The sequence below is a fragment of the Centropristis striata genome, chromosome 2 (genome assembly GCF_030273125.1).
Source record: "Centropristis striata isolate RG_2023a ecotype Rhode Island chromosome 2, C.striata_1.0, whole genome shotgun sequence".
Classification (NCBI taxonomy): domain Eukaryota; kingdom Metazoa; phylum Chordata; class Actinopteri; order Perciformes; family Serranidae; genus Centropristis; species Centropristis striata.
In genome coordinates, this window is record NC_081518.1 from 2,566,444 (window position 1) to 2,580,493 (window position 14,050).

Sequence of the window (14,050 nt, forward strand, 5' to 3'; positions counted from 1 at the left end):
CACTGTGAGCAAAATTCATTACGTAACACATTTTTAAACAAAAAACGAAACTAAAGTTTTGGGTTTTTTTCTTTGGCAATCACTTAAATATGCTATAAATATACACATATTTTAATGCAAACAATTCTATCATTACCGTAACATTTAACCATTTTTTCTCATTATTTTCATCCAGATTTTGTTCTTTATACAGTGTTAAAAACCATTATGGTTGATTATATTCTGTTAAATTATTAATTTTTAAACAAATGTATATTTATTTTTATAAAGTTTATTAAATATTTATTGTATATAAGTGTGGGGACATTTTTATCTGGACGCACTACGGTAATTCATTTGTGAATCAAAACTATGTTTAAAAATATAAAAAAATATTATTTAAAAAATTTGTTTAAAAATATAAAAAATATTATTTTAAAAATATATTTTAAAATATAAAAATATTATCTAAAAAATATGTTTAAAAATATAAAAAATATATATTATTTTTTTAAATTTAAATTTTTAAAAAATAATTCATTTTTAAATTATACATTTTTAAACAAATTTATATTTATTTTTATAGAGCTTATTAAATATTTATTGTATATAAGTGTGGGGAAACCATGACATTTTTATCTGGACACATTACGGTAATGAATTTGTGAATCAAAAATATGTTTAAAAATGTAAAAAACACTACTTTAACTAAAAAAAAAACAAATTGTGCCTTATTATGGCTATATTGTTCCTTCATATCCTAAATATATTTAGTTTAATAAAGTATGTCCTTATAATCTTCACAGACACAACTAACTTCATGAGAATCACCCCAAAGAGTGAAATCTGGATGTCTGTAATAACTAAAAGCCAAGTGACGTTCTCTGTCCATCATAAACTGCAAAAAACACAAAAAACATGAGCTGAAACCTTTGTGAGACGTTGTGATCGTCGTTGATGGTGCACACTCTCCACTCCGACGCTCCCGTCCTCTTGATCTCCCGGTCCCAGTCTGATGAACGGTCAAAAATGGGCGTCCTGAATCCTCCTCGAGGGCTGGAACCATTGACCCGCTCGCCTAAAAATACAGATAGACTTTATTCATGTTTCCACTGCATGGTGCAGCTCACTCTGGGTACCAGGTGCTTTTCTCTTTTAGTTTTCCAGAGCAGACAGAAGCTCCTCAGTGCAGGCGGGACACTGATGCCACTTAAACTGCTGTGGCTTCATCTGCACTTTGTCAATTGTATGCTGTAGTTTACACCACAGATTTACAAGCTGCCATTTTTAAGTAGCTCGGCTGTTCAAAAACGTTGATTTTGATGAAGCAGAAACAGATCAACCAGTGTTTAACTCCACCGTCTAGGATCAGTTCAGCTCGTTTACAAGGTGGTTCATAACAAGGATATTATAGTTAACGAAAACTAACGAAATAATGAAAACTAGAGATTTTTTTAAAAACAATAACTGAAACTGTATTTTGTGGTGTCAAAACTAACCAAAACTAACTAAAATTATAGTGAAAATCTCCTTTGTTTTCATCTTTGTCAACTTTTTTCATCCGTAAACCTTTTTGGTTGATATGAAATCTATTTCATCTATCTGGTTTTATGACTTAATAAACTTATTGGGGCTGAGATGGATCAGACAAAAGAAATAAAGGAAACATTTATTGTGACCTTATTGAATCTGGACCCAACAAATACCCCATTACAAAAAAACTAAAACTAATAAAAACTAAACTAAAACTAAGCATTTTCCAGAAAATAAAAACGAATTAAAACTGTCAAACTCACTCTAAAAACTCATTAAAACTGACTGAATTTGAAAACAAAAAATCACAATGAAATTAAAACTAAAACTAATAAAAACTCCAAAACTATTATAACCTTGGTCCACACCGCACTTTCTGGAGGAAGTGCAGTTTATTTCTTATGCCTTTTCACAATACTTCCAAGCAAACTTTCAATGGTACATTTTTAACAGCCTGTTTGTTCTCAAATGAACACAGACATGTTGAAAGCTTAATCTGTCACATTCCTCAGCAACAGTAGAGATAATATACTGTAAACTACTCTGAATGTCAATAATGTATGGGTGTAAAGTCACGGGCCAGAGTCAAGCACACACAAAATTTCTTTAGAGTTTTTTAGTTTCTAGTGTGTAATGCCAAAAAATTAGGGCCGAGACTGGATTAAAAAAATTAATCTAATTAATTAGATGCTTTGTAATTAATTAATCAAAATTAATCACATTTTAATCGCATATAAATATTTGACCTGAGAACAGTGAGAAGTCATTTTTTTCACATGGATTTTTAGTATACCATTGAATAATGACTGAATACATAAGCTTAAGCAACAAAAATATTGTTTATTTTTGTTCAAGTCCAACAGACCAGTGCAATTTTTTGCCATTAAGTGTAGCAATAGCATATTTATAAATATAGTACATTTCATAAATCCAGGTAGCCTATAGGTAGGTAGACCTTCTGTAAACTAGAATACTTTGGTTTTTGAAGTAAAACACAATCCATGCTAGCTAGCACACTAGCCGCTAGCTGCTATATGTTTAGCATTGAGGTGATACTTGAGGCTGGATGTGCTGCGGTGATATGTGAATTCCTTGTTGCCTAGCAACACAACCATGCTCTTATTGATCGGTGTCTGTTGTTGTCTCTTTTTTAGTTATTTTGTGTCTTTTTTGGTCATTTTATGTCTTTTTTTGGTCATTTTGTGTCTTTTTTTGGTCATTTTGTGTCTTTTCCCGTCATTTGTGTCTTTTTAGCAATTTTGTGTCTTTTTTGTAGCTATTTTGTGTCTTTTTTTGGTCATTTCCATCCGTTGGTTTTTAGTAACTAATTGTCCCATCATCCACGGGGCCAACCAAAGGTCTCATCAGCTTCTTCCTTCATGTTCACTGTGGTTTGTTGTTGTCTCAACTCATCAACGCTAGTTGGTGCTCCAGTATAATCGCTCCTCCTGAAACTCATCCAGTGAGAAACGTTCCACGGTGCAAAAATAAGTGCGATTAAAATGCGTCAATTTTTTTAACGCGTTCATTTTTGTGTAATTAATTAATCTTAAGTAACGCATGAAAGTCCCGGCCCTAAAAAAAAACTTTTAGAAGCAATAAAAGAAATGTCTAACCCCCACTAGAAGGAAAGAACTTTTATTTACCCTTTTTTAAAATTCTTTATTTACTTTGTATTTTATTGATTTAATTTTTAATTTCTGTCTTTGTTTTTTTTCCCCGAACGTATATATGTCTGGGTATATTAATATATATAAGTACAATCTTGTTTCTTAAAGTAACCCCTTTATCTGTTTTTTTTATACTGTGATATATATTAGTTAATATAATTTAAACGACACTTATATGTGATCGTGTACGTGTAAATGTGTATCGTGGATGTGAGACTGTTCAAAATGAGAAAATTAATAAAGAGAGTTGGAAAAAACAAAAAAAAAAAGAAATGTCATGCTGTTTGTGTACCTTTAGATTCATGGTATCTCCTCCCCTGATACTCAAAGCCGAACAGCAGTTGCAGATCAGCTGGATGGGAATAATGGGCGATAGCAAGACAAACCTGGAACACACAGGGCACAAAACAATAGGAGGAACTGGTTAAAAATGAAAAAGGCAGCTCAGGTTTCATCAAAACCACCCAGCTTCCGTACTCAGATAAACACTGAAAGAGTGTTAAACATGAGGCACATTCTTTAACTAAACAAACAGAAGAAAAAGAACAAGTGAAACCTGGAAAAGCAAATGTTTAACGGAGAGCTCCTGCTCGGGTTTATAGCTCTGGATCTCTGTGTGGCTCCACTCGAGTCACACAAAGCCGTCCATTCAGTAGTAAAGCTGTGAATAACATGAGAGGACACAGAAAAAGTGTGTGTGTGTGTGTGTGTGTGTGTGTGTAGACAAGGCTGCTCCCAACTCTGTAATTTCCTACGGCAAAATAAGCTATTATAGGTTGGGTTAATTCCATATGTCACAAAGAGAGAAAAAAAAAAAAAGGAAAAAGAAAAAAGAAGTGAGCCCTGTTTTAGGTTCACACTGTAATTACATACATGGTGTTCATAAATAAACTCACAAGAAGTGAGGGAGGGCAGACTCGTTTCTATTTTGACTGCTCTATACATAATCAGCCCTCAATATCCTGTTCTGAGCTGCAGAGTGCATAAAAATATGGCTGCATTTTGAAATAAATTAGACTTGTAACTCTGGTCATAAGATGTTTAATGCATACTGTAAAGCTTCTGTTAGCTAAATGTGCTGCAGGCTTGTGCTATGCAGTGCAGAGTTATTATAGTTAACTAAAACTACGGAAAACCCCCCGAAATAACGAAAACTAGAATTGAAAAAACATTTTCGTTAACTGAAATAAATAAAAACGAGAGTTTTTTAAAAACGATAACTAAAACTGTATTTTGTGGTTACAAAACTAACTAAAATTATAGTGAAAATGTCCTTCGTTTTCGTCTTTGTCAACTTTTTTCATACATAAACCTTTTTGGTTGATATGAAATCTATTTCATCTATCTGGTTTTATGACTTAATAAACTTATTGGGGCTGAGATGGATCAGACAAAGGAAATAAAGGAAACATTTATTGTGACCTTATTGAATCTGGCACCCAACAAATACCCCATTACAAAAAAACACTAACACTAATAAAAACTAAACTAAAACTAAGCATTTTCCAAAAAATAAAAACGAATTAAAACTAGCAAACTCACTCTAAAAACTCATTAAAAAAACTGAATTTGAAAACAAAAAATCACAACAAAGTTAAAACTAAAAATCCCAAACTATTATAACCTTGCAGCAGAGTGCATAAAATAGGATTGCATTTTGAAATAAATTAGACTTGTAACACTGGTTATAAGACTGTTTAATGCATACTGTAAAGCTTCTGTTAGCTAAATGTGCTGCAGGTATGTGCTATGCAGCTACAAAACCTACACAAAAATTGCTCCCAGATGACTTGGGAGGAGATCAGACATCCAACTATGTACATTCACATCCATGTTTATTACATTGGCCCACGGTGAAGAGATCTACAGCTGCTGAACTCTGGTAGGTCACGTCGTGAGGCTGCTGGAGACCAGCGTGCACATTATTCACAAATATACATTTATTTCCAGGACAACTCCTGATACAACAGCACACTGCAAAAAAGGTGTTTAGTCTAAAAACCAGATAAAACAGTAAATCTGAGGGAAATGATCTTGCTGCATGGACAGATAATTTACCTTGACAAGATTTATTGAATTAAGATTATTAAATCTAGAAATAAGCATGTTGAACACTTAAAATAAGAAATTAACTCTTACAACAGGATAAATTATGTAACACTTCTAAATCTAAAGGTTTTTTTATCTTGGTAAGAAACAAATAATTGTCAGTGCACTCTGCTCGGGCCAGTTCATCGCTGCCTGCAGCTTTAATTTTTATCTCTCTTGTACATTTTTTGTCTTTTTTGGTTTTTGGTGACCAAAAGAAGATGTAAAAAGACACAAAATTATCAAAAAACGACACAAAAAAGACATAAAATGACCAAAAAAGAAACACCAAAAAAAAGACACAAAAGACGTACAATCACAAAAAAGACACAAAAAGACAAAAAAAACACACGAAAAAAAGACACAAAAAGTTTTTTTTATCTTGGTAAGAAACAAATAATCATCAGGTCATTCTGCTCGGGCCTGCTGGCAGCTTTAATTTTCTTGTTTTAAGAGTTAATTTCTTATTCTAAGTGTTCAACATGCTTATTTCTAGATTTAATAATCTTAATTTAAGAAATCTTGTCAAGGTAAATTATCTGTCCATGCAGCAAGATCATTTCCCTCAGATTTACTGTTTCTATCTTGTTTTTGGACACACCTTTCCTGCAGTGTGTTTCTAACACATGTGTGCTTGCAGCAGGGCGTGAGACTGCTGCATGTTTGTTTTGTTTCTGTGTTTTCAGTTGGTCATTAAATCTATTAAAGGATCACATGTTCCCACGGCCGGGCAGCTTGTGTCCGAGGTGAAAACCTTCCTGGTTTGATTTTGTTTTGCCCTTAAAGAGCTTAAAGTCTTTAAAGCCTCAATTATTGATAGTCAACACAAACAGCTAGACTCACTATATAAACTGACTGATCTAACAGAGGAGAGACATGTTTTACAACAACACCAAGAAGAAGAAAAGACTACACAGGACACTGGATGGAGACAGACAGGTCTGACTTCCTGTGTGAATAATTCTACTAACCGCTTCAAAAGCCTGCAGTGAACTGGTGCAGTGTGGTTGTGAAGGTGCAAGGTGCTCATGCAAGAAGGCACACTGGAATTGCAAAGATCTTTGTAGTTATAACTGTAACAAATAAAACAAGTGAAGCTAATGAAGTTCAATTAAATGTATGCATGTTATTCATTTTGCAGAATACATACACTGTATATGACCTATATCAATATATGTCTGACTGCTTAAGAACTTTGAAATTACGTAAAAACATGGTGAAAATGAACATTTCTATTTGATCAAATAACCATCTAGTGATATTCTCAATAGCTTTGAATGATTCTTTGACCCAGAAAATGTAGATTTTGACACCAAGATCGACCTTCTAAGTGACTTGGAAGATATATTGGTTCTCATAGACTTTATATGGGTGCCATCTCCGATCAGCAATCTTGATGAAGTGGCTCCTACCAAAAATTGAAACCTATGGTGATAGACAGCATGTGGAAAAAATTTGGTGCTTTTGTCCGGCGTGTCCCTTTTATTTAGCTCCGCCTCCTGACTACTGGTCTTTAAAGCTACATTACCCCCATTTCTGTTCTTATGAAACTAGTTTAACTGAATCTGTAGTGAAAGCATGTATAAAATGAGCTGCTGTGACCTCTAGGATAATCACAGCCTCATGAAACTTTACAACCACAAACTAGAGACCCGGAGCATTCAGCTTTCCTAGGTTTATTAACAATAAGAGGGTTTCTCCAAAATGACCAAAGTTTTTGAACAACAAATCTCAGCATGGATTCTTCTCTGTTGTTTCAAAGGTCTTTATATATTGATGTCATATTCTGGAGGGTTTTTCTGACCATTTTTATCCATTCTCCATATGAATAAAATTGCATTATTGAGCACCAAATGTGTGTAACAAATGGCATCAACCCAACAATTGCTGCAACAACTTGTGGGACCCAGTTGAACCTGGACTGGACTTAAGAAAGCGTCCACTAATGTTATGACCCTTTAGTCACCATAATAGGCTTCAATACATAAATAATTAATTCATTAAGTCATTTTAATTAGATTTTTGACCAGAACAATTAGAAACACAGTCCTGAGTTTCACCTCAAATTAATCTTCATGTTCACAGCTTTCAGATGATGTTCATCACTTCTATGTGGCATTTATTGTTGACCTGCTATCTCCCCCTAAACACCCACTGCCCACAATCACCAAAAAGCTCTTTCAATATATATATATATATATATATATATATATATGTTATATCTATATAATTATACACACATATATATAGTAGGTGAGTTATTCAATTTGTTAGTTGAATGTCAGTTGAATCACTCTAAAAAGGTTTTTCTTTTATTTTTTATCCTGGAACAAAATCCTCAAATTGAATAACGTGATTTAATGGATAAAACCAGATGCTCTTTCTTTATTAAATCAACTTTCTCTATTGAATATAACTCATCATTAGTGTCGTACATGTCAGACTGCTGCTAGTAGGAGTCGTCTTCTGTTTGAGGCTGCAGGACAGAAAATGAAAATGTTGTTTCTGAAAGGCTGAATGTCAAAAAATATGGACCGCATCTCAATATTTCATGAGATGGTACATTTTGGAAATGAATAAATCTTTTTTGCGATAAATTGTGACTTTATTTGATCATTTATTTGATCAAAATATTGTTTCTGAAAGGCTAAATGCCCAAAAAATATGGACTGAGGCTTAATATTTAGTGAGATGGTGCATTTTGAAAATGAATACATCTTTTTTGCAATAAATTGTGACTTTATTTGATCATTTATTTGATCAAAATGTTGTTTTTGAAAGGCTAAATGCCAAAAAATATGGACTGAGGCTTAATATTTTGTGAAATGGTACATTTTGGAAATGAATAAATCTTTTTTGCAATAAATTGTGCCTTTATTAATGACAGTGAGTTAGAGATGGGTGAGCTGAGCTCCAGTTTAATGAATGAAACATGTGTAATGTAATGTGTCGGTGCAGGAGATGAGTCAGAGTCACGCTGCCGGTTCTTCCTACAATCAGGATCATTCTCGTTCTTGTTTCCTCGTCTTGAATGAGCATTGTTCTCTACGTCCCTTATTCAGTGTTTGGCTAATGGCCAGGCTCAAAACTTAGAGCAGTTTCTATCCAGACGGAGGGAGAGAGAGAGAGTGGCACATCAAAGTCTGTATGGTGTAAATATCCTCGTCGCTGAGGAAGTGCTCAGAGCAGTGAAACTATGAGTGTGTATGCAGCGAGCTCACACACACACACAGGAAAGGAAAAGTTTGCTCAGCAACAGTGAAATGTGCAGGGGAAACTGAGAAAAGGGGAACGAATAGTTAATGCTGAGTAATTTGGAGGTGTTGCATTAAAAGTAAAAGCCTTTATGTGTAGAATCTTGATTGGGGATTCTTTCAAATTATTGTGACGGCAAGTTTTTCTTTGCACAAAAATGTAAAAAATGTAAATAAAAATGATTGTGTCCATTTTTATATATCGAACGGTAAGTCGATAGAGTAATTATCGTGACAGGCCTACTTGAAACAACACTGTAATATATTATTCTGTAGTCATTTCATTTTACTTAATTTATTTGTTAAAATGTATTAAATATAAATGTGTCCTTGATTTTGAGGCAGTTGTTTAAGTAACTTTAATATAAAAATGTTTGAGATGGAATCTACTTATTTTGATCACATTAAATATAATCTTTATGTGTATGTAATTCTAAATCAAGACAATTTTGAATGAATCCAACACAATAGAATTAGTCCGTTTTTGATTGACACTTAACACTTCCTGTTAAGTTGTTATTAACTCAACTTGTAACGTAGTTAGATTTAATAAATAATATTGCGTGCAATCTGTTGCCTCAATTTTACTGAGTAGCTATTGTTTGTTTTGTTTACAGTGTATTGTTTACTTCCTTGTGTATTGTGTCTGTATTGTCTGTTGATGACACATCTCTAATTACACAACTGGTGGAAATGCAGGCTGGTCAGCTAGATAGCATCAAGGTTCACTGAATCTTTAATGGAACCAGTTCAAGAACCAGAGATAAGTGGTGGAAAAGGAGAATCAATGTTCTAGGGTCAGCAGTGTTTTAGTACCCGAGATCGGTCTTGGTCTTGAGAACACTTGTTGAAGGTCTCGGTCTCGTCTTCGACTGCATTTTTACTCGGTCTTGGACAAAGCGGACTCTTTATTTCAAGACCGGTCAAGACCACAACAGTGCATTTTTGGATTTACTTGTTAATATCATTACTGCGATTTTGCGCAAATCGTATTGCTCCGAGTTCAACCAATAACATGACTCTTATATCATTTGAAATGTTATCACTGTTAATGGCTGTCACCATTGAATCACATAATTTAATTTGTATTGTTCAATTTGAATGATTGCATTTAAAAACTGAATTTGACTTTATTAGTTTGTAACTGAACATTCAGTTCTCACAATTCAAATTCAGTTTACAAAATTCAATTTCAATTTTCTGCGACAAACATCCGGGTAGTTGAGGCAGAGCAATCGAGCCCAGATACACAGAGGTGCGGATTGGCAGAAGAGGCGCTCTGTGTATCTGTGCTCGATTGCTTCTGCCTCAACTAACCGGATGTTCATCACAGAAAATTTAAATTGAATTGAATAATAAATTAAATTTCTAATTACAATTCAGATTCAGTTTTTCAATGCAATGATTCAAATTGAACAATACAAATTCAAAGTATGTGATTGATTCAAATTCCGTTTTTAATGCAATTATTCAAGTTAAGCAATTCAAATTCAGATATAAATCATTCAAATTCAGTTTCTGGTGGCACATATTTCAGCCCATACCGTGAGAAGATGTCAGCCAACTTGTCTGTTATAACATTTGGTTACCTGAACAACAAAGATTTTTTTGTGCACAACTACAAAAAAAAAGAAAACACAGTGCAACTTGTACATTCTGCAAAGCAACGCTAACGGAGGCGGCTGGGACCGGTCTTTGGTCTTGTCTTGGTCTCGATACACTCTGGTCTTGGTATTGTCTTGGTCTTTGTTCAGGTGGTCTTGACTCCAACACTGTGGGTCTGATTCACAGGAGAAGTGTTTTTTTTCACTCACCTTCTTGGCGCTCTCGGGCCCAGCTTCATGAAAGCAGAACCTGATGATGCGCAGGTCTTTGCAGTAGAGGATGAGCTCCGTCGGGTTGAACTTCAGCTTCTGGTTTGACCCCAGCACTTTCTTCTTCCCCTTTGTGTCATTTACTGAGAGAAACAAACACACAATATGACTAAAACTTCCCCAAAATTGCGTTGCTCACGAGTGATGTAATATTTCAATTTTCAAATTTCAAAGCAGTCTGGACACAACAACAAAACATTCAACACACACCTCTGTAGAGGCTGAATCATTGTCTTTTGTGTTACTTGTTTAAGAATTTCACATTGTGTTTCGAGAGTTTTTGCAGTTTAAATCAAATATGGCTGGGCGATATGGACCAAAAGTCATATCCAGTGGTTCTCAAATGGGGGTACATGAAGGTACTCCAGGGGGTATGTGAGATTTTAAAATATACATTTAAAAAGTAGCATCCATGCAAAAATCCTTTAAAAATAATTATTTAATAAATATTTTAGGAAAATATAAGTATAAGTTCATAAAATTAATTCTATATTCAGTAGGCTATTCAATTTAATTCTCCTAAAAACCCAGAGTCCCCCCCCCCCCATACCAGGATGGTACGACCCAACCTGTCAATCACCTGAAAACTGAAAAAAAAAGATGAAGTCGTGGTTGAAGTGTAGCAGTTATAGTTTTAAATGGTTATATGGTCACTGTTTTTACTACATTAGTTTGAATCACTACATTTTAGTGATGAGAAATATTTGCAATAAATTTAGTCATGGATTATTAACATTTAAAATGTTTGAAATCGGGGTTTTTTTTCCAAATGTTTGAATTTTGTTTGCGTTTATCAGTTCCAAAGTTTAATAAATCAGACATTGATGACACAGTGTTCTGTTTTTAACTCTTTTTTTTTTTCAACCTAAAATGCTTTGTCCTGGTTAGGGGGTACTGGGCTGAAAAAATATTTCACAGGGGGAACATCAGTGAAAAAAGGTGGAGAACCACTGGTCTATATGATGCTAAATATCCTTTAGGATTTTGACTGTTGGTGCATTGAGCCGGAACCACCCGTCCCTGATATAGATAGATAGATTACATATTCAGTGAAAGCAGCAGCAGTCAATATTACTAATCAGCAGAATGAAGACATGGATATCTGGCTGCAGCAGCGTATCTCATTCTTTATGCTGCTCTACTTGTCTAAATCCCATAATGATGATGTTGTCTGCAGCAGCCCAGTCAGACGGGTCAGGAACACAAAGCCTCCTGCTGCTCCGGGCGCTCGGCCTGCCGTGTCAGCGATCGACAGCAATGAGACGTATAAACAAGCTAATCCAGCCTCGCTCTGACATCAGCTGCTATCAGATCACTGAGCAACACACCAGACCATCAACCAGCCGGTCAAACATTAATGAGCCTCATCACACTTTAATTCTGATTCTAGATCACTTTAATGGCTGCGTTAGGGTGAGAATGTTTGTTCTGAAACAGAACAACATCTGCTGAATAGGGCTGGGCGATACATTGATATATTTTGAAATATGATATGGATTTAGACCATATTGGATATATCGATATAGTTTAAAAAATATATTTCTTTCTATATAAATGCTGCCCTTACTAGGGTTTGTCATATTTAGTTATTTTGTAATGTTTGTTATTCTTTTCTCATATAAATATTAATTTCAGAAAAAGATTGGTCTATTTTATTTCATAGTCAATTTTTTATTTAAGTCAAGTCAAAGTTTATTTATAGACATTTAAAAGCAACATCAGTTTACCAAAGTGCTGTACAGTTATTGAAATACAACAAAAATCATACACAAATATAGTTATAAATAAAAAGAATGAAAACAATAAATACTAAAAACAAAAAAAAAACAATAAAATAAAATAATAATAAAAACTCAATCTAAAAAATAGTTAGTGTTTAAAAAAAATAAAAAAAAATAAAAGAGTAAAAAGTAAAAAAATTAAAAAGCCAAGGATTCTTGCCTAGCTGGGACAGAATTTAAGATTTTTTTTTATTTAATTGTGCACTTTATGGAGCTTTGACTTTAAAAAAAAAAAAGGTTCTCCTGTTGTAATACAGTAATTATGTTCACTTAAATAAACAGTTTCAATAAAACTACTTGTGACATGTCATATTTGACTTTGACTGAACATTTGCTCTCACTTTGAGATAAAAATATCAGGATATATATCACATATCAATATTCAGCCTAATTATATCGGGATATAACTTTTGGTCCATATCGCCCAGCCCTACTGCTGAATCCATTTTTTAAACACTTGCTTGCTTTTATTCTTTTGATACAATTAGGAAAGTATTAGTTTGGGGTTTTCTGGCTACTGATTAAATTAAACTATATATTCTGAGATAACATTTGGGCTCTGGAAACAGGAGGAGGTCAGCAGACAATAGTTAACACGCAGAATACTTTTTTTTTTGCATTAGATGCAAATATTTGCCACAAACATGATGCTGCAGCAGACGTACCTGTCACTACCTGCTCCAGACAGGTGAGAGGGATGTCGTGTTCTCCAAGCAGGAGGTGAGATAACTGGGACTTCTGTGGTAAAAGAAAAACAACAAAAGGGAATGTCAAGTCCTGTATACATTATATTACACCCATTACTGAAACATTATCTCAAATAGAGGGAAGGAATGGTCGGAATGGAGCCGCAAACCTTATTTTGAGCCTCAGAATGAAGACAAAACAGCCTTCTTAGTCTAAATTAGCCTACAGACATTACTAATAGGTCATAATAAGCATTTATTTATATGATTTTGTCAGAATGCAGTGAGGATCCAAGTGCAAATGAGAGGCTGGAAACCAAAGAAATATGTCAGGAAAACTAGGAAAACTCAAAAGTAGACTTGAATTTGGCAAAAATTTTGAGGTTATGGCAGCGGCTTGTAGACTTTCAGAAGCTATGATGCACATTTGGGTTGACTAAATATTTTTTGAAAACAATTTTTACTGCCGTATATAATCTAAACATGTTTACAATTGAAGAAAACAAATTGCTTTGGGCCTACACCAATGAAATTTAAAGAATTAAAAGTTTTATTTTGTATACATTTTTTGTCAGAGCCATTGCAGACGGCCTGAAGAGCCACATGAGGGCCTGGAGCCACAGGTTGCCCACCCCTGCTCTAGTTGATCCCCTCAGACTGAATAATGATCAGGCCTCATTCTGTTATTATGGCGACAAGCTGCCACAAAGCTGGAAATGACGTCTGTTCTCTCACTTCTTGTGTGATATCTCTGACAATGTAGCGCAGGAAAGTACACAAGTTTTCCTTCCTCTTTGCCAGCTGCACTTAACATGCAAACAAGGCGGTGGAAATACAAGAATTCAGGCTATTTAGCAGAATCCTGCAGCAGGCTGATAGATTTCACATCATATGGTGGTCAAACTCTAGGCACAACATATACAAATTGTTATAGCTATTTTTTGTTTGTTTTTTCCAAGCATTCTGTATATCTCCTCTAAATGTCCCTTTTTATTTTATTTATTTATTTAGTATTATTATTATTTGTTTGGTTTTGTGTGTATGTATATGTATATATATATATATATATATATATATACATACATACATATATATACATACATATATATATAGTATACATATATATATACATATATATATACACACACACATATATATATATATATATACACACACATATATATA

The 14,050-nt window shown here is 34.0% G+C and overlaps 1 protein-coding gene across 2 annotated transcripts in view; it reads right to left on the bottom strand.

Annotated features, from left to right (window-relative positions):
• mtmr10 (myotubularin related protein 10) overlaps nt 1–14,050 on the bottom strand; it is a 43,795-nt gene that overhangs the window by 15,790 nt on the left and 13,955 nt on the right. For both annotated transcript variants that reach the window (XM_059359100.1, XM_059359091.1), the window contains exons 4-7: nt 12,845–12,917; nt 10,339–10,481; nt 3,475–3,568; nt 910–1,057 (exon numbers count right to left, since the gene is read on the bottom strand). In XM_059359100.1, coding sequence (XP_059215083.1) covers nt 910–1,057; nt 3,475–3,568; nt 10,339–10,481; nt 12,845–12,917 — 458 coding nt within the window. The remainder of the gene's footprint in view (nt 1–909; nt 1,058–3,474; nt 3,569–10,338; nt 10,482–12,844; nt 12,918–14,050) is intronic.